The sequence below is a fragment of the Hypanus sabinus genome, chromosome 9 (assembly GCF_030144855.1).
Source record: "Hypanus sabinus isolate sHypSab1 chromosome 9, sHypSab1.hap1, whole genome shotgun sequence".
Classification (NCBI taxonomy): Eukaryota; Metazoa; Chordata; class Chondrichthyes; order Myliobatiformes; family Dasyatidae; genus Hypanus; species Hypanus sabinus.
Window position 1 is genome coordinate 88418312 of NC_082714.1, and position 17875 is coordinate 88436186.

The 17875-nt window shown below is 50.2% G+C and overlaps 1 protein-coding gene across 6 annotated transcripts in view; it reads right to left on the reverse strand.

Annotated features, from left to right (window-relative positions):
* Nucleotides 1-17875, reverse strand: part of sv2a (synaptic vesicle glycoprotein 2A) — a 54368-nt gene that overhangs the window by 16362 nt on the left and 20131 nt on the right. For all 6 annotated transcript variants that reach the window (XM_059980106.1, XM_059980107.1, XM_059980111.1 and 3 more), the window contains 5 exons: nucleotides 15820-15953; nucleotides 14855-14944; nucleotides 13068-13178; nucleotides 10226-10314; nucleotides 352-516 (listed from right to left, as the gene is read on the reverse strand). In XM_059980106.1, the coding sequence (XP_059836089.1) occupies nucleotides 352-516; nucleotides 10226-10314; nucleotides 13068-13178; nucleotides 14855-14944; nucleotides 15820-15953 (589 nt within the window). The remainder of the gene's footprint in view (nucleotides 1-351; nucleotides 517-10225; nucleotides 10315-13067; nucleotides 13179-14854; nucleotides 14945-15819; nucleotides 15954-17875) is intronic.

The window sequence follows — 17875 nt, forward strand, 5'->3', positions numbered from 1 at the left end:
TCACCTCCTTACCCCACCTTCCCCTCCTTCCACCTTTCTTCCCCTTCCCACACCCAACTCCTTTCCATTTCCCCTCCCCTTACCTCATTTCCCTACCCCTTCCCCTTCTTTTCCCTCCTCTCCCCTTCCCACTCCCAACTGCCCTCCCTTCTAACCCTCCCCTCCACTCACCTCCCTTCTTCTCCTTCCCTACCTCTTCCCCTCCCCCACCTCTTCCTTTCCCTTCCCCTCCTCTACTATTTCTCTCCCTCCCCCTCCCTTTACCTCCCTCACCTCCTTTCACCCTCCCTTCCCCTTCACCCCCACTTCCCTCGCCACCCCTCCCCTGCTGCTACTGGCCAGGAAACTCACTTGTCATTGTAGTAATCTCCATTCCTGTGGATTTGGTTTTCCAACGTGAAGTTGAATGTGAAATGCTCGACTTTCTCCTTGTAAAAGAGTTTTGTTCGGGAGGAGTACTCCAACATTTGGAGGTGTTTAATCATGTCGGGGAACCAGACGGTGAGGCCGTAGTAACTGTGGGCAGAGCGGTTATAGCAGTGACTGTGAGTGTGCCAACCAGAAACACACTCGCATCGTCCCATCGTCCCATCACACACTCCCACCATCATTTGGAGTCCCGGGGTCAGACACAGAGTGAAGCTCCCTCCACACCGTCCCATCACACACTCCCGGGGTCAGACACAGAGTGAAGCTCCCTCTACACCGTCCCATCACACACTCCCGGGGTCAGACACAGAGTGAAGCTCCCTACACACCGTCCCATCACACACTCCCGGGGTCAGACACAGAGTGAAGCTCCCTCCACACCGTCCCATCACACACTCCCGGGGTCAGACACAGAGTGAAGCTCCCTCTACACCGTCCCATCACACACTCCCGGGGTCAGACACAGAGTGAAGATTCCTCCACACCGTCCCATCACACACTTCTGGGGTCAGGCACAGAGTGAAACTCCCTCTACACCGTCCCATTACACACTCCCGGGGTCAGACATAGAGTGAAGCTCCCTCCACACCGTCCCATCACACACTCCTGGGGTCAGACACAGAGTGAAGATTCCTCCACACCGTCCCATCACACACTCCTGGGGTCAGACACAGAGTGAAACTCCCTCCACACCGTCCCATCACACACTCCGGGGGTCAGACACAGAGTGAAGCTCCCTCCACACCGTCCCATCACACACTCCCGGGGTCAGACACAGAGTGAAGCTCCCTCCACACCGTCCCATCACACACTCCCAGGATCAGACACAGAGTGAAGATTCCTCCACAGTGGTTGACAAAGGAAGTCAGAGATTGCATAGCATTAAAAAAAAGGAAGTATGACAGAGCTAAAGTGAGTGGGAGGACAGATGATTGGGAAGTTTTTAAGGAACAACAGAACTTAACTAAAAAGGCAATACTGGGAGAAAAAATGAGGTATGAACGCAAGCTAGCCGGGAATATAAAGGAAGATAGCAAAAGCTTTTTTTTAGGAATGTGGAGAGAAAGAAGATAGTTAAGAACAATGTTGGGCCCTTGAAGAATGAATTGGGTGAAATTGTTATGGGAAACAGAGAAATGGCAGAAGAATTTAATGAGTACTTTAGATCTGTTTTCACTAAGGAAGACACAAGTAATCTCCCAGATGTATGGATGGGCCAAGGAGATAGGGTAACAGAGGAAATGAAACAGATTGACATTAGGAAGGAAACAGTGATGAGTAGACTGATGGGACTGAAGGCTGACAAATCCCCAGGTCCAGATGGTCTGCATCCTAGGGTACTAAAGGAGGTGGCCCTGGAAATTGTGGATGCATTGGTAATCATTTTCCAATGTTCCTTAGATTCAGGATCAGTTCCTGAGGATTGGAGAATGGCAAATGTTATCCCACTTTTTAAGAAAGGAGGGAGGGAGAAAACAGAGAACTATCGACCTGTCAGCCTGACATCTGTGGTGGGGAAGATGCTAGAGTCCATTATTAAGGATGAAATAGTGGCATATCTAGACAGCAGTGATAGGATTGGGCCGAGCCAGCATGGATTTACCAAGGGTAAATCATGCTTGACTCATCTGTTGGAGTTTTTCGAGGATGTTACCAGGAAGTTAGACAGGGGAGATCCAGTGGATGTAGTGTACCTCGATTTTCAGAAGGCATTTGATAAGGTCCCACATAGGAGATTGGTGGGTAAAATCAAAGCTCAGGGCATCGGGGGGGAAGACATTGACATGGACAGAAAACTGGTTGGCAGATAGAAAGCAAAGGGTAGCAGTGAATGGGTGTTTCTCGGAATGGCAGGTGGTGACTAGTGGGGTGCCACAGGGCTCGGTATTGGGACCACAGCTGTTTACAATTTACGTCAACAATTTAGATGAAGGCATTGAGAATAACATCAGCAAATTTGCTGATGATACTAAGCTGGGTGGCAGTGTGACATGTGATGAGGATGTTAGGAGAATTCAGGGTGACTTGGATAGGCTGGGAGAGTGGGCAGATAATTGGCAGATGACGTTTAATGTGAATAAGTGTGAGGTTATCCACTTTGAGAGTAAGAACAGGAAGGCAGATTATTATCTGAACGGTGTAGAGTGAGGTAAGGGAGAAATACAAAGAGATCTAGGAGTCCTTGTTCATCAGTCACTGAAGGTGAATGAGCAAGTGCAGCAGGCAGTGAAGAAGGCTAATGGAATGTCAGCCTTTATTACAAAGGGAATTGAGTACAAGAGCAAGGAAATCCTCTTGCAATTGTACAGAGCCCTGGTAAGACCACACCTGGAGTATTGTGTACAGTTTTGGTCTCCAGGGTTAAGGAAGGACATCCTGGCTGTAGAAGAAGTGCAGCGTAGATTCACGAGGTTAATTCCTGGGATGTCTGGACTGTCTTACGCAGAGAGGTTAGAGAGACTGGGCTTGTACACACTGGAATTAAGGAGATTGAGAGGGGATCTGATTGAAACATATAAGATTATTAAGGGATTGGACAAGATAGAGGCAGGAAATATGTTCCAGATGCTGGGAGAGTCCAGTACCAGAGGGCATGGTTTGAGAATAAGGGGTAGGTCATTTAGGACAGAGTTAAGGAAAATCTTCCTCTCCCAGAGAGTTGTGGAGGTCTGGAATGCACTGCCTCAGAAGGTAGTGGTCCAATTCTCTGGCTGCTTTCAAGAAGGAGCTAGATAGGTATCTTATGGATAGGGGAATCAAGGGATATGGGGACAAGGCAGGAACCGGGTATTGATAGTAGGTGATCAGCCATGATCTCAGAATGGCGGTGCAGGCTCGAAGGGCTGAATGGTCTACTTCTGCATCTATTGTCTATTGTCTACACCGTCCCATCACACAGTCCCGGAGTCAGACACAGAGTGAAGCTCCCTCCACACCGTCCCATCACACACTCCCGGGGTCAGACACAGAGTGAAGCTCCCTCCACACTGTCCCATCACACACTCCCGGGGTCAGACACAGAGTGAAGCTCCCTCCACATCGTCCCATCACACACTCCCGGGGTCAGACACAGAGTGAAACTCCCTCCACACCGTCCCATCACTCACTCCCGGGGTCAGACACAGAGTGAAGCTCCCTCCACACCGTCCCATCACACACTCCCAGGGTCAGACACAGAGTGAAACTCCCTCCACACCGTCCCATCACACACTCCCAGGTTAGGCACAGGGAGTAGCCTCCCCACCCCCAATAATGTCCACTCATATACACTCTGGAGAGGGGCAATTGGAGATGGAAGGAGAGTGTTGTGAGGAGGAGAGGACATGTGGAAGGGTGTGATAGGAAAGGGGCACGTGGTTGGTGTTAGGGGTAGAGGAGGATGCTAAGCAGTCGAGTGATTTGATCCCCAGTCTATGAAATGAAGTGTGAGAGACCCTGGGGTATTGTGTTAATGGGGTGAGATCCATTGCTGGGGAAAGACCCCAAGGTCAGGAGGGAGCAAGCAAGGGCGTTGGGGGTGATGCTGGGGCTCTGGACGGAGGAGAGCAACCCGACAATGAGACCCCATACACAGGGTACTGGCTGTGGGGATAGAGGGGCAAGAGATGGCCCTGGCTCTTGTCATGGCTACTGCCAGGTTGGCAAGATGACCACCTGAGGGTGATGGGGCAGTCGCTCTTGGGTTGGTGAGTGGGCGCTAGGCAGGCAGCGTTTGATCTGTGAAGAAGGAATATCCGGAGGTTATAAGGAAGTTCGAAAGCCTGAAGCACGGCCAACCTAAGTGTCTCTCAGATTAGAAAGGGATGTGGTGAATCGGATGGTTTGAAGGTCACATTAGATGGGCTGAATGGCTATGAGATCAGGGAAGCGTTTGGACTGATTTGGTACAATATTTGCAGATGATGCCACAGCAGTGGGCTGTATCCCAAACAACAATGAGTCGGAGTACAGGAAGGAGTGGGAAAGCCATGGGATGGTGTCGTGAAAACAGTCTCCATGCCAACGAAAGAGCTGGGGGGGTGGAGCTCCCATCGACATCACCAATGTTGCGGTCAGGAGGGTCGAGAGCTTCAACTTCCCCAGTGCGAACATCACCAATGACCTGTCCTCTTCCAACCTTGTAGACAGCAAGAAAGCCCACCAGTGCCTCTGGCTAGACACCCCCTTCTTCTCCCTTGCACCATAGAAAACATCCTTGGAACGGCCACTGCTCTGCAGGGAGGTGCGGACACAGCCCAGCACGTCACAGGGACTCCGTCTACCTGTCTCACTGCCTCAGGGAAGCAGCCAGCAGAATCAAAGCCCCACCCACCCCGGGCAATCCCCTCCCATACGAAAGCCGGAAAGCACGAACCATCAGGCTCAAGGTCAGCTTCTGTCCTGCGGTTATCAGACTATTGACCAGTCCCCTAGTACAATAGCATGAGCTCCTCACCTCACGGTGCCCCTTGCACCTTGTTGTCTGTCTGTACTGAACTTTCTCTGTCACAGAAGCTCTTCATTCTCCATTGTTATCGGTTTACTTTGCTCTACCTCATTGCTCTCCTCCAAGAGTTTCCAAAGCTTGCAGAGAGATTTAGGCCAGTTAGGAGAGTGGGCTGAACGGTGGCAGATGGAGTTTCATGCCGATAAGTGTGAGGTGCTACATTTTGGTAGGAATTATCCAAATAGGACATACATGGTAAATGGTAGGGCATTGAGGAAATCAGTAGAACAGAGAGATCTAGGAATAATGGTGCATAGTTCCCTGAAGGTGGAATCTCATGTGGATAGGGTGGTGAAGAAAGCTTTTGGTATGCTGGCCTTTATAAGTAAGAGCATTGAGTATAGGAGTTGGGATGTAATGTTAACATTGTACAAGGCACTGGTGAGGCCAAATTTGGAGTATTGTGTACAGTTCTGGTCACCGAATTATAGGAAAGATGTCAACAAAATAGAGAGAGTACAGAGAAGATTTACTAGAATGTTACCTGGGTTTCAGCACCTAAGATACAGGGAAAGGTTGTACAAGTTAGGTCTTTATTTTTTGGAGCGTAGAAGGTTGAGGGGGGACTTGATAGAGGTATTTAAAATTATGAGGGGGATAGATAGAGTTGATGTGGATAGGCTTTTTCCATTGAGAGTAGGGGAGATTCAAACAAGAAGACATGAATTGAGAGTTGGGGACAAAAGTTTAGGGGTAACACGAGGGGGAATTTCTTTACTCAGAGAGTGGTAGCTGTGTGGAACGAGCTTCCATTAGAAGTGGTAGAGGCAGGTTTGGTATTGTCATTTAAAGTAAAATTGGATAGGTATATGGACAGGAAAGGAGTGGAGGGTTATGGGCTGAGTGCGGGTCGGTGGGACTAGGTGAGAGTAAGCGTTGGCACGGACTAGAAGGGCCGAGATGGCCTGTTTCCGTGCTGTAATTGTTATATGGTTATTTTGGTCAGTGGGAGTAAGCGTTCAGCACGGACTAGAAGGGCCGAGATGGCCTGTTTCCATGCTGTAATTGTTATATGGTTATATAAGAGGACCACAACCTTGTCATTGGGTTTGGAGGGTTGCATGCCTCAAGGACCCGGAAAGCTGTGTCAGGGCTTTATGTTTGGCTCTTCATAAGGTCACCCATGCCAAACAGGTCAAAGGGTAGAGGTCAGACTAAGAGTGGTCCACCGGTCCTCCAGGTTCAGGGATTCAGCTCAGGGCCAACCACCCTGACTGATAAAACAAAGCAGCAATGAAAAATCCTTCTACATCTGAGTGAGATGGTATTCCTGAGTCTCCACCTGAAACTTCCATGATTGACAACAGCAAAAACCGAGAGGAAGCCACTGACACGATGAAGGAAGCCCTGAACACACCAGAGATGGAGGAGCTTCACTGCTGTCCTAAGCACCAGGGATCTAACAGACTGTAACACCTCAATGCATTGTGTAATGACTCAATAGTGTGGACGTGGAGAGGATGCTTCCTATGGTGGGAGAGTCTAAGAACAGAGGGCACAGCCTCAGAATGGGGGGGGGGGTGACCTTTTAGAATGGGGATGAGGAGGAATTTCCTTAGCCAGAGAGCGGTGAATCTGTGGAATTCTTTGCCACAGGCCGCTGTGGAGGCCAAGTCTTGAAGTATATTTAAGGCAGAAATTGACAGATTCTTGATTAATCAGGGCATTAAGGGATATGGACAGAAGGCAAGAGATTTGGGCTGAAAGGAAAATTGGATCAGCCATGATGAAATGGCAGAGCAGACTCGATGGGCCAAATGGCCTAATTCTGCTCCGATAACTTATGGTCTTATGGTTTAATCAGGTTTGTTGGGGGGGGGGGGGGTGCCACACCCACATAGGACCTAGTCAATGCTGTATCTTTATAATAAAATAAATAAAATATTATCTTTCTAGAGGACTGTTCAGTGTCTTAGAGATAGAAGCTGCCCCTGAATTGGTAAATTGGTTTATTCTGGTCAAATTTACTGACATACAGTGAAGGGCTTCATTTTGTATGCCATCCATAAAGATCTTTTCCTTACATCAGTGCACTGAGGTAGGACAAGGGAGAATAATGCAGAATAAAGTGTTAAACTTACAGAGAAAGTGCAATGCAGGCAGACAGTGGGGTAGGTTGTGAGGTCAGTAGTCTATTTTATCTTACTAGGAGATTGTTCAATTACATGGGATATAAGCTGTCTTACAGCCTGGTGGGACGAGCTTTCAGGCTTTTCCATCTCCTGCCTGATGGGGTAGGGGAGAAGAGAGAATGTCTGGGGTGAGTGTGATCTTGGATTTTGCCAGTTGCTTTACCGGGGCAGTGAGAAGTGTAGGGAGTCCACAGAGGGGATGCTTGCTCCTGTTAAATGCTGTCCAACGAAATGAACTGTTACATTAATAGAAGAGTACTTCATATGTACTTGCAGATAAGGAAGGATGCTGCTGGGACTGGAGAGCTCAGGTTAGAACAGGAGACCCCTTTGTCGATGGCTTTAAGAAGACTGGGAAGCCCTGGGTTAGGGGGACAGGCTGGACAGACGAGCACTGTTCTCCCCAGAGCGCAGGAGGCCGGGGGGTGGGGGGGTGACCTTGAGGTCTGTAACATTATGAAGGTCATAGGGTTCAGGGAGTCTAAAACTTGAGGTCATTGGTTATGTGAGAGGGGCAAGATTCCAAAGGGGAACCTGAGAGGTAAATTTTCACACAGAGGGTGATGGGTATATGGGACGAGATGCCAGAGGAAGTGGTAGAGGTGAGCACAGTTACAACATTTAAAAACCAGATACATTTTAGGAAAGGTTTCAAAGGATAAGATTGTTATTTTACCTAGATTTTTTTTTTAAAAAGAATTTATTTTATTGACATACAGTGCGAAACAGGACCCTCTGGCCCTTCAAATCACACCACCCAGAAACCCCCGATTTAACCCTAGCCTAATCACGGGACAGTTTACAAAGACCAATTGACCTACTAACTGGTATGTCTTTGGACTGTGGGAGGAAAGCCACACAGTCACGGGGAAAACAAACAAACTCCTTACAGACAGTGGTGGGAATTGAACCCGGGTCACTGGTTGTAAACTGTTGTGTTGACTGCTACACTGCCACGTCACACATACATCAAAACAGTGACAGGAGTTGCTTCTGTCAACGGCCAAAGCAGTGCCAGGGTGTGCTGGGGCAGCCTGCTGGTGTTGTCATGCTTCTACCATCAATATAGCATGCCCACAACTTACCCGTAGCGTAGCGTAGTGGTTAGCACAGAACTATTATAGCTCGCAGTGTCAGAGTTCAGAGTTCAATTTCGACATAACCTGTAAGGAGTCTTTATGCCTCCCCATGGAACAAATGGATTTTCTCCCACAGTCCGAAGATATGCCAGCTCGTAGGTCATTGTAAACTGTCCCGTGATCAGGCTAGGGTTAAATCAGGGGTTGTTGGGTGGTGCAGCTCATTGGCTGGAAAGGCCTGTTCTGCCCTGTATCTTTAAATAAAACCAAATCTTTATAAATGTGGGAGGGAACCCCAGGCGGTCCCGGGGAGAATGTACAAACTCCTTACGGACAGCGGCGAGAACAGAGCCCCGGTTTTAAGATGACTGGTGCTGCAGAGCATTATGCCGGCTACGGGCCAGGCATGGGAATGGCACTAGCTCAAGGAGACCTCTTGGTCTGTGTGGAGGAGTCGGGTCCATTTCTGTGCTGACGTGACTCTGAGACTATGAAAAGGAGGTTGTCAGACAGAGGCAATTGCTGGAAAACTGTGCGTTGGGTAGGCAGAGGCACAATGGAAAGACAGGACCATAAATCAGAGCACACCGTTGTCGGGGGAATGGGGGAGCTGGCAGTGAAGGCAAAGCCCCATTTGTCAGAGGCAATTTTTACAGAGATAAAACAGGGTTCCAAAGAGAATGGCTTACTGATGAAATGGAGAAATATGCATGCAACTAATGTGATGGGAAACTATAACTGGTGGGAATTTCTGGCATTAATGGAATGAGAGAATTGGCAGCGTACAGTTCCTGGGTGTTAACAGGGCATACATTAACATAATTTTAACATATATTAACATAATATTAACATATTGGATAACTCGTCCTAGGCTCAGCACACAGATGCAATCAGAGGATCTTTACTTTGTTAGGAGGTTGAGGGAGTTTGGCTTGTCACCAAACACTGATAAACTTCGACAGCTGTTCTGTTGAAAGTGTCCTGACTGTTTGCGTCATGATTCCAATGCGCAGGAATGTGAGAAGATTCAGTGAGACTATTAGACCCAGGCTGATACATCACGGGCACATCTCTTCTCCCACCCCCCGCTCCCCACCGGTTGTATCTACAGGAGGCACTACTTCATCCCTCATCAAATTTCCCCACCATCCAGGCCAAGCTCTTCCAGCAACTACCATCGGGCAGGAGTTACTGAGGCTGAAGTCCCACACCACCAGGTTCAGGAACAGCTATTTCCCTTCAACCATTCGGTTCTTGAACCAAACAGCACAACCCTAATCACAACAATTTAGCAAAAATATGACCGCCTTGCATTGAAATGGATTTTTCTGTTTGCTCTAATTGTGTTCCTTCTTGTGAAAATTGTGTTCATTTTAAGTTTGATATACATATATTTCTCGTGACTGTTGTGTACCCAACGCTGTGAGCCGGTGATCGGTTCAGTTCAGTTTCAGTTTATTGTCATTTAGAAACCACAAATGCAATGCAGTTAAAAAATGAGACAACATTCTCCAGAATGATATCACAAAAGCACACGACAAAACAGACTACACTAAAAAATCCACATAACATTTGGCAATCCCCAATCCAGAGTCCGGAGAGGCTGCTGCGTATTAATATCGCGCTACCATCTTAGCGTGGTCCCTGGAAAGGAGCTCCAAATCCACCAGACAAAAGAAGACACACCAAGTCAGGAGACCAATTCTACCACCCAACAAACCAAAAGCTAAAGCTACAAGACCTACACAAAACCACACAGTTACAGATAGTTATAGATGCTGCTACAAGTAAGTTTTTCATGGCAGCCGTGCGCACGTGGACTTGTGCAGATGACAAGAAGCTCGACTTCACTCTCTTTGACTCCACAGCCTGTGCTATAACAAGGCCTAAATAAACTGAGGCACCCCCCCCCCCATGGCGGTACGAGGGGTGTTCATTGTGTCTGAGTTGTGACTAAGAGGACAACGGAGAGCCATGGGGAAGGAAGCCAGATTCGGGGCGGGGGGGGCAGGCTCCACTCACAAGGTGCTGATCCCGGGCCATTACCACGGCAATGACAGAGCAGTGGGGGCAGGCTGTGTATCTCGCGCAGAGCCTACCTGAAGGACATGGTGAACCAGACAGCCATCATCAGAAGCGTGGTGCGACGGTACTGAGCGGTGAAACACTGCAGGAAGTTGGCCCAGACCTGTGGAGAAAGAGGACACCCCCCCCCCACAGTCAGTGCAGCCTCTGTCCCCCATTCCCCTCCCAACCTGCTTGCCACCCCACGGGGAAGGGTCGAGGGGTGGGAGGGGAACATTCCCACTGGCATCGCACAATCCTGCAAAGGCTGACATTAGTCAGACATCACTTGGAGTACTGTGAGCAGTTCTGGACCACAAATCTAACTAAGAATGCGCCAGCCCTTGAGAGAATCCAGAGGAGGGACACAGTGGGAGTGATCCCAGGAATGAAAGAGTTAACGTATGAGGAGCTCTTGATAATTCTGGGCCAATTCTGCTCGCTGGAGTTTGGAAGAATGAGGCAGGAATCTCACTGAAACGCAGCGGGTACTCTCCCCACTTCCCTGGGTGGAGTGAGTCTGCACGAGTATCTCCCCCCCACCCCCACAAGTCAGAGGTGTGAAAGCCATGGAGAGTGGTTGATAGGTTCTTGATTAGTAAAGGGGGGGGGGGTGAGTTAAAGATTACGGGGAGAAGGCAGGAGAATGAGGTTGAGAGGGACAATAAATCAGCTATTTGCCCCAGAAGCCCGTTCCGTCATTCCATCATGGCTGATTTATTATCCTTCTCAACCTCCCCATAACCTTTGACACCCTTATTAATCAATAACCTGTCAGCCTCCGCTTTAAATACACCCAATGACTTGACCTCCACAGCCATCTATGGCAACGAATCACATTGATTCACCACCCTCTGGCTAAAGAAATCCCTCCTCATCTGTGTTATAAATGGACGCACTTCTATTCTGAGGCTGTGCCCTCTGGTCCTAGACTCCCCCTCTATAGGAAACACCCTCTCCACATCCACTCTATCCGTGCCCTCTGGTCCTAGACTCCCCCTCTATAGGAAACACCCTCTCCACATCCACTCTATCTGTGCCCTCTGGTCCTAGACTCCCCCACTATAGGAAACACCCTCTCCACATCCACTCTATCTGTGCCCTCTGGTCCTAGACTCCCCCACTATAGGAAACATCCTCTCCACATCCACTCCATCTGTGCCCTCTGGTCCTAGACTCCCCCTCTATAGGAAACATCCTCTCCACATCCACTCCATCTGTGCCCTCTGGTCCTAGACTCCCCCACTATAGGAAACATCCTCTCCACGTCCACTCTATCCGTGCCCTCTGGTCCTAGACTCCCCCTCTATAGGAAACACCCTCTCCACATCCACTCCATCTGTGCCCTCTGGTCCTAGACTCCCCCTCTATAGGAAACACCCTCTCCACATCCACTGTCTAGGACTTTTGATATTCAATAGGTTTCAATAAGATCCCCCCTCATTCTTCTAAACTGCAGGGGTGCAGGCCCAGAGCTGTCAAACGCTCCTCATGGAAGAACAATTGATATTCACTCCACAGAAGTGTTTGACAGTGACCGTGTCCCACACAAGATTCCCAGAACATTCCCAGCATCCAGTCCCCCACCATCAACATTCGGGGAATTACCATTGGACAGAAACTCCACCAGACCAGCCACAGAAACACTATGGTTACAGTTAGGTGGGAACCACATGGGGAGTGACTCCACCTCCAGACATCCCTGGTCAACAAGGCACTGGTAACGAGTGTGACGGACACCCATACTTTCCTGGGAGACGTTAGTCCACGCACTCCAGATCCGCCATGTTCTCAAGGCAGGAATGTGACAGGACAGTCCATGTTTCCAAAGACCCGGGAAGCCGGATAGAGCAGTCCATTCAATTGGTAACTGATCGACAAACTCCCCCTACACACTACCAGTCCCTCCCTCCCTCCCTCCACTGAAGCGCTGGGCTGCGGCGTGCACCATCTACACAGCTCACCACCATTACTCCTGAACCTGCCCTGTCTCCCTGTAGTGGACACAGGAAAATACCACCAACCCGATCCGGTGGTGGTTCTCTCCACCAGCCCGCCCATTGACAGCACGATGGGAGCACACTTCCCACACAGGCAGCGGCAGTTCAGCAAGGCAGCTCACCCCCACCTCCCGAAGGGGCAGTTAGGGATGGGTAATTCATGTCAGCAATGCCCACAGCCACTGAATGATGTAAACACATCTCACATTCCACACCATTTAAGGCAAGAATTTTACTGACAGCAATTTCATTGGGGAAGATCTTTATCCTTGCACAATCTGTTGGGGGAAAGTTTAAAAGCAGCACTCTCTTTGGGGGAAACACTGCATTGTATAATGGGTGGGGGGGATTTTAATGTTGAGCACTTTATGGATGAAAAGGTTTTAACAGTTTCACAACTTACTGGGAAGGGGAAGATTTTAAAGTTGCACACTCTATGGAAGGGTAGGGGAGGGTTTAAACACTGCACAAGTTAAGGAAGGGGAGGGTTTAACATTGTCTACTTGATACAGGTGGTTTTCCAGGTCGCACCAAACAGGGACAAGTGTCAAAGTCGCACACTCCATGAGGGCAGGTTCCAGGACTGCACACCCAATGGTAGGGGGTAGGTTTCAAAATCACTCACCCAATGGGGGACAAGTTTCAAGATCATTCATCCAATGGGGGGCAAGTTTCTAGACCACTCACCCAATTGGGGAGGCAGATGATTTGCAAGGTTTCTCACCCAGTGGAGAGGGGAGGGTAGGTTTCAAGATCGCTGATCCAATAGGGTGGATGGGTAAATTGCAAGGTCAGTCACCCACGGGACAGTTCTCAAGGTCACATACCCCACTGGGGCAGGTTTCAACACTCCCCACCGCCCTGTTAACCCTAGTACCTGCTGGAAGAGGTTGGTGAAGCGGACACACCAGCGACGATACCAGGTCCCTGTGTCTGACTGAATCTCGATCAGCTCATCCTCCTGCTGTGGGACCTTGATGTGGGTCACCTGTGGAGAGACGAGCAGATTGGTGGGCACAACACTCCGCCATACTGGTGACGTACTGATGCACCATCAATAACTCTCCCTGAGACGTAAAGGCGAGATATCGGTTTTTATTGACTGGAAGAAGGAATCAGCAGTGAGTGACCACCATACTACATCCTGGAGACAGAGAGGCCAGGCTCAGGCCTCAATCGCCTTTATACCGGGGTCTGTGGGAGGAGCCACAGGAGCAGTCAGCGGGGGGGGGGGGGCATGTCCAGACAGGTGTATGTAGTTCACCACACTGAGGTACCACTCACTGACCAAGAGTAAAGCTCCTAGCTGCCAGCATCTCCAATGGCCTCTCCTAGTCTAACCATGCAAATCCCTCGACCAAGAAAGCTGCCCAGTCCCTCTGCTTCCTCAGGAGGCCGAAGAAATTCAGCATGTCCCTGATCCCCCTCTCTAAGTTTTAATCAAAATGCAGCGCATCCGTACAGATATCGTAGTGGTGAGCGTAACACCATTACTGCGCCAGTGACCAGCTGTCTGTGAGGAGTTTGTACCCTGTGACAGCATGGGTTTCCTCCGGGTGCTCTGGTTTCCTCCCACATTCCAAAGACGTGCCTGCAAGGGTTACTGAGCTTTTTGCTTTAGGGTTCAATGCTTTGCTGCACTGCTGACAAATATGGCAAATCTTAAATCTGAAATCACAGAAAGCATCACAGCCCACTGCAGCAACTGCTTCGCCCGTGAACGCAAGAAACTGCGCAGGGTTGCGGTCACATCGTGGAAGAAAGCCTCCCCTTGTGAGGCCACAACGAGGTAGGCTGTGAGATCAAGCATCCAGAAGCTGTCTGAAGCTAGCTTTTGTATCGGTGGGAGAGGGGGGGAAGACAGAATGTCTGGGATGGGTGGGGTCCACCGGCTGCTTTGCCGAGGCAGTGAGGAGGGTAGACAAGAGTCCACGGAGGGCTGAGAAGTGCTGAGCTGTGTCCAGAACTCTCTGCAATTTCCGGGGGCCATAGGGTTCAGAATGCCCCCAGTGTTTAGGGTCAAAGGCCACGGTAGTGTAGCGGTTAGCGCGACGCTGTTACAGCTCAGGGCACTGGAGTTGGGAGTTCAATTCTGGCGTCCTCTGGAAGGAAGTTTGTACAGTCCTCTCACGGTCATCTTCAATGACAGACCAGTTAGTGAGTTGTAAATTGTAAATTGTCCTGAGACTAGGCGAGGGTTAAATAGGTGCGTTGCTGAGTGCTACAGCTCGAAGGGCCTGTTCTATGCTGCATCTCTAAATACATAAATAGAATTAAATCTCCCCTCAGGGTATTGTACATCACAACAAGGTGACCTCATCTTCTCATAGTCCAAGTAAAACAGTCCAGCCACTTGCAATAAGACAACGGTCTCATCCCAGGAACCAGTAGAGAGAACATCCAGTGTGACCGAGGGAAGGGGAGAGGGTGAGAGACGGGAGGAAGGGTTGGCAGGGCCTGAGCCAGGGTTCCGGGTGGGCAGTGGGTCGGGGAAGAGGGTGAGAGACAGGAGGAAGGGTCGGCAGGGCCTGAGCCAGGGTTCTGGGCGGGTCGGGGGAGAGGGTGAGAGACAGGAGGAAGGGTCGGCAGGGCCTGAGCCAGGGTTCCGGGTGGGCAGTGGGTCGGGGAGGAGTCGGTGGGGAGCACCACGGGGAGAGTACATACCGAGAACACCCGCTCGGGGAAACCTTTGGCTCTCATGTTGGTGTCGTGGATCTGTTTGAGAATCATCCAGCCTTCGTCGTGTTTGCCATTCTGCCGCAAGAGAGGTACAAGGTCACAGCTCCCCCTCCCAGTGACTCCACCTTCTCCTCTCCATCCCCTCCTGGCAACAAATGTCGATCCCATCACACACGCTCGGGGTCAGACACAGAGTGAAACTCCCTCCACACCGTCCCATCTCACACTCCCAGGGACAGACACAGAGTGAAACTCCCTCCACACCGTCCCATCTCACAGTCCCGGGGTCAGACACAGAGTGAAACTCCCTCCACACCGTCCCATCACACTCCCGGGGTCGGACACAGAGTGAAACTCCCTCCACACCGTCCCATCTCACAGTCCCGGGGTCAGACACAGAGTGAAACTCCCTCCACACCGTCCCATCACACACTCCCGGGGTCAGACACAGAGTGAAGCTCCCTCCACACCATCCCATCACACACTCCCGGGTCAGACACAGAGTGAAACTCCCTCTACACCGTCTCATCGCACACTCCCAGGGTCAGACCCAGAGTGAAACTCCCTGCACACTGTCCCATCACACACTCCTGGGGTCAGACACCGAGTCAATCTCCCTCCACACCGTCCCATCACACACTCCCGGCGTCAGACACAGAGTGAATCTCCCTCCACACCGTCCCATCACACACTCCCGGGGTGAGACACAGAGTGAAACTCCCTCCACACCGTCCCATCACACACTCCCGGGGTGAGACACAGAGTGAAACTCCCTCCACACCGTCCCATCACACACTCCCGGGGTGAGACACAGAGTGAAACTCCCTGCACACTGTCCCATCACACACTCCCGGGGTGAGACACAGAGTGAAACTCCCTGCACACTGTCCCATCACAGACTCCTGGGGAAGTGTTACCAAAGATGGGAGGAGGGCTGCAGTGGCCGTTACCTCCAGGTAGAAGCGAGGACTCTCAGGCATGAAGTTGAGGGCAATGATGGCAGCGATGGAGGGGAAGGCACACACCAGGACAAACACTCGCCAGCTGTGGAACTGGTAAGCAGAGCCCATCTGAAAACTCCACCCTGGAGGGAGGGGGAGAGAAAGAGGGGTGTGGGGTGGGGAGAGGGTGAGTAGGGGGGAGGAAATGGGAGAGTGTAGGGAGAGAGCAGGAGGAGGGGAAAGGGGTAGTGGAATGAAGGAGAGGACAGGGGAGGGTGGGAGAAAGAGAGGAGGGGGAGATTTGATGGTGAGATAAGGAGGGTGCAGGTTGTAAGGAGAGGGGAGAAGGGGAGAGCAAGAGGGTTTGGGGGAAGGAAGGGACATGGTTAGGTGGATGTGAAAGTGGGCGGGGAGTGGATGGGAGGAGAGGAAGAAATGAGGGGACAGGGAGCAGTGGGAGAGGGAGGTAGAAAGGGTGACAGGTGGAAGTAAGGGGTGAGAGTATGAGGAGGATGAGGGAGGGAGGGTTGAGAAGGAGGAGGATGGCAAAAGGTGGAAGGCAGGAAGGGAGCAGTGAAGGGTGAATAGAATTATCAGCAAGGAGAGAAGAGAGAGAGAGAGAGAGAGAGAGTTACAGAGAAGGAGAAAGTAATAATCACACTGCAGGCCGGGCATAATGCGGAACGGTGTGTCGTTCTTCTGCAGAGAAGACAAAACAGGTTAGTCACAGAGTGAAGCTCTCTCCACACTGTCCCATCACACACTCCCGGGGTCAGACACAGAGTGAAGCTCTCTCCACACTGTCCCATCACACACTCCCGGGGTCAGACACAGAGTGAAACTCCCTCCACACCGTCCCATCACACACTCCCGGGGTCAGACACAGAGTGAAACTCCTTCTACACTGTCCCATCACACACTCTCAGGGTCAGACACAGAATGAAGCTCTCTCTCCATTTCCCACAGAGACCAAAGGGGTATTCTATTAGATTTCTTCTAGGGGAAAATGGGAACCCGGTGTCTCTGCGGCTGTCCTGCATCTCCTGGTGCGGGAGGAGGGATGTCTCTCAGACCCCCAGTATATCTGCTCTGTGAGGGATGTCCATCTTTTACCAGGATCTCATCTCTACGTGGGTTGGTGACCCTCCTGTGAGGGGGCTTCCTCATTGGTGAAGGATTTGCTCTGTCTCTCAGAGCAGCTGGTGCAAGTGGTCAGTTGTTGGGGAGGGGGAGGGAGCTGCCCACTGCCAGGGCTCATGGCCATTTTTTGCAGGCATTTACTGGAAAATAAAGAAATAAAATAAAATTTCCAGGAGAATGTACATAAATTACTGCCCTATAATTTTCTTTCTTCTGCCTCTCTCCCTTCTTGGAGTGATGTTTGCAAATTTTCAGTCTTCCAGAACCATTCCAGAATCTGGTGATTCTTGAAAGATCATCATTATTAATGCCTCCACAATCTCTTCAGCCATCTTTCAGAATCCTGGGCTGCACACGATCTGGTCCAAGTGACTAATCTACCTTCAGACCTTTCAGTTTCCCAAGAACCTTCGCTCTATTGTTGGTAACTTCACACACTTCATGCCCCACGCTGGAGTTTCCACCATACTGCTGGTGTCTTACACAGTGAGGACTGATGCAAATACTTTCAGTTCATCCACCATTTTCTTGTTCTCCAATACCACCTCTCTAGCATCATTTTCCAGCGGTCTGGTATTTGAAGAAACTTTTAGTATCCTCTTTAATATTATTCTATAGTTTTTTTTTGTATTCCACCTTTACCTTAATGACTTTTTTAGTTGTATTCTGTTGGTTTTTAAAAGCTTCAGAATCCCAGAAATTCCCATTAATTTTTGCTCTACTAAGAGCCCTCTCTGACATTTATGTTGGCTTTGACTTCCCTTGTTAAGCATGGTTGTGTCATCTTTCCATAGAGTATTTCCTCGTTGGGAGGTATATATCCTCTACCTTCCAAATTGCTTTCAGAAATTCCAGCTACTTGCTGCACTGCCATCATCCCTGCCAGTGTTCTTTCCCAATGAATTCCTGCCAACTCCTCTCTCCT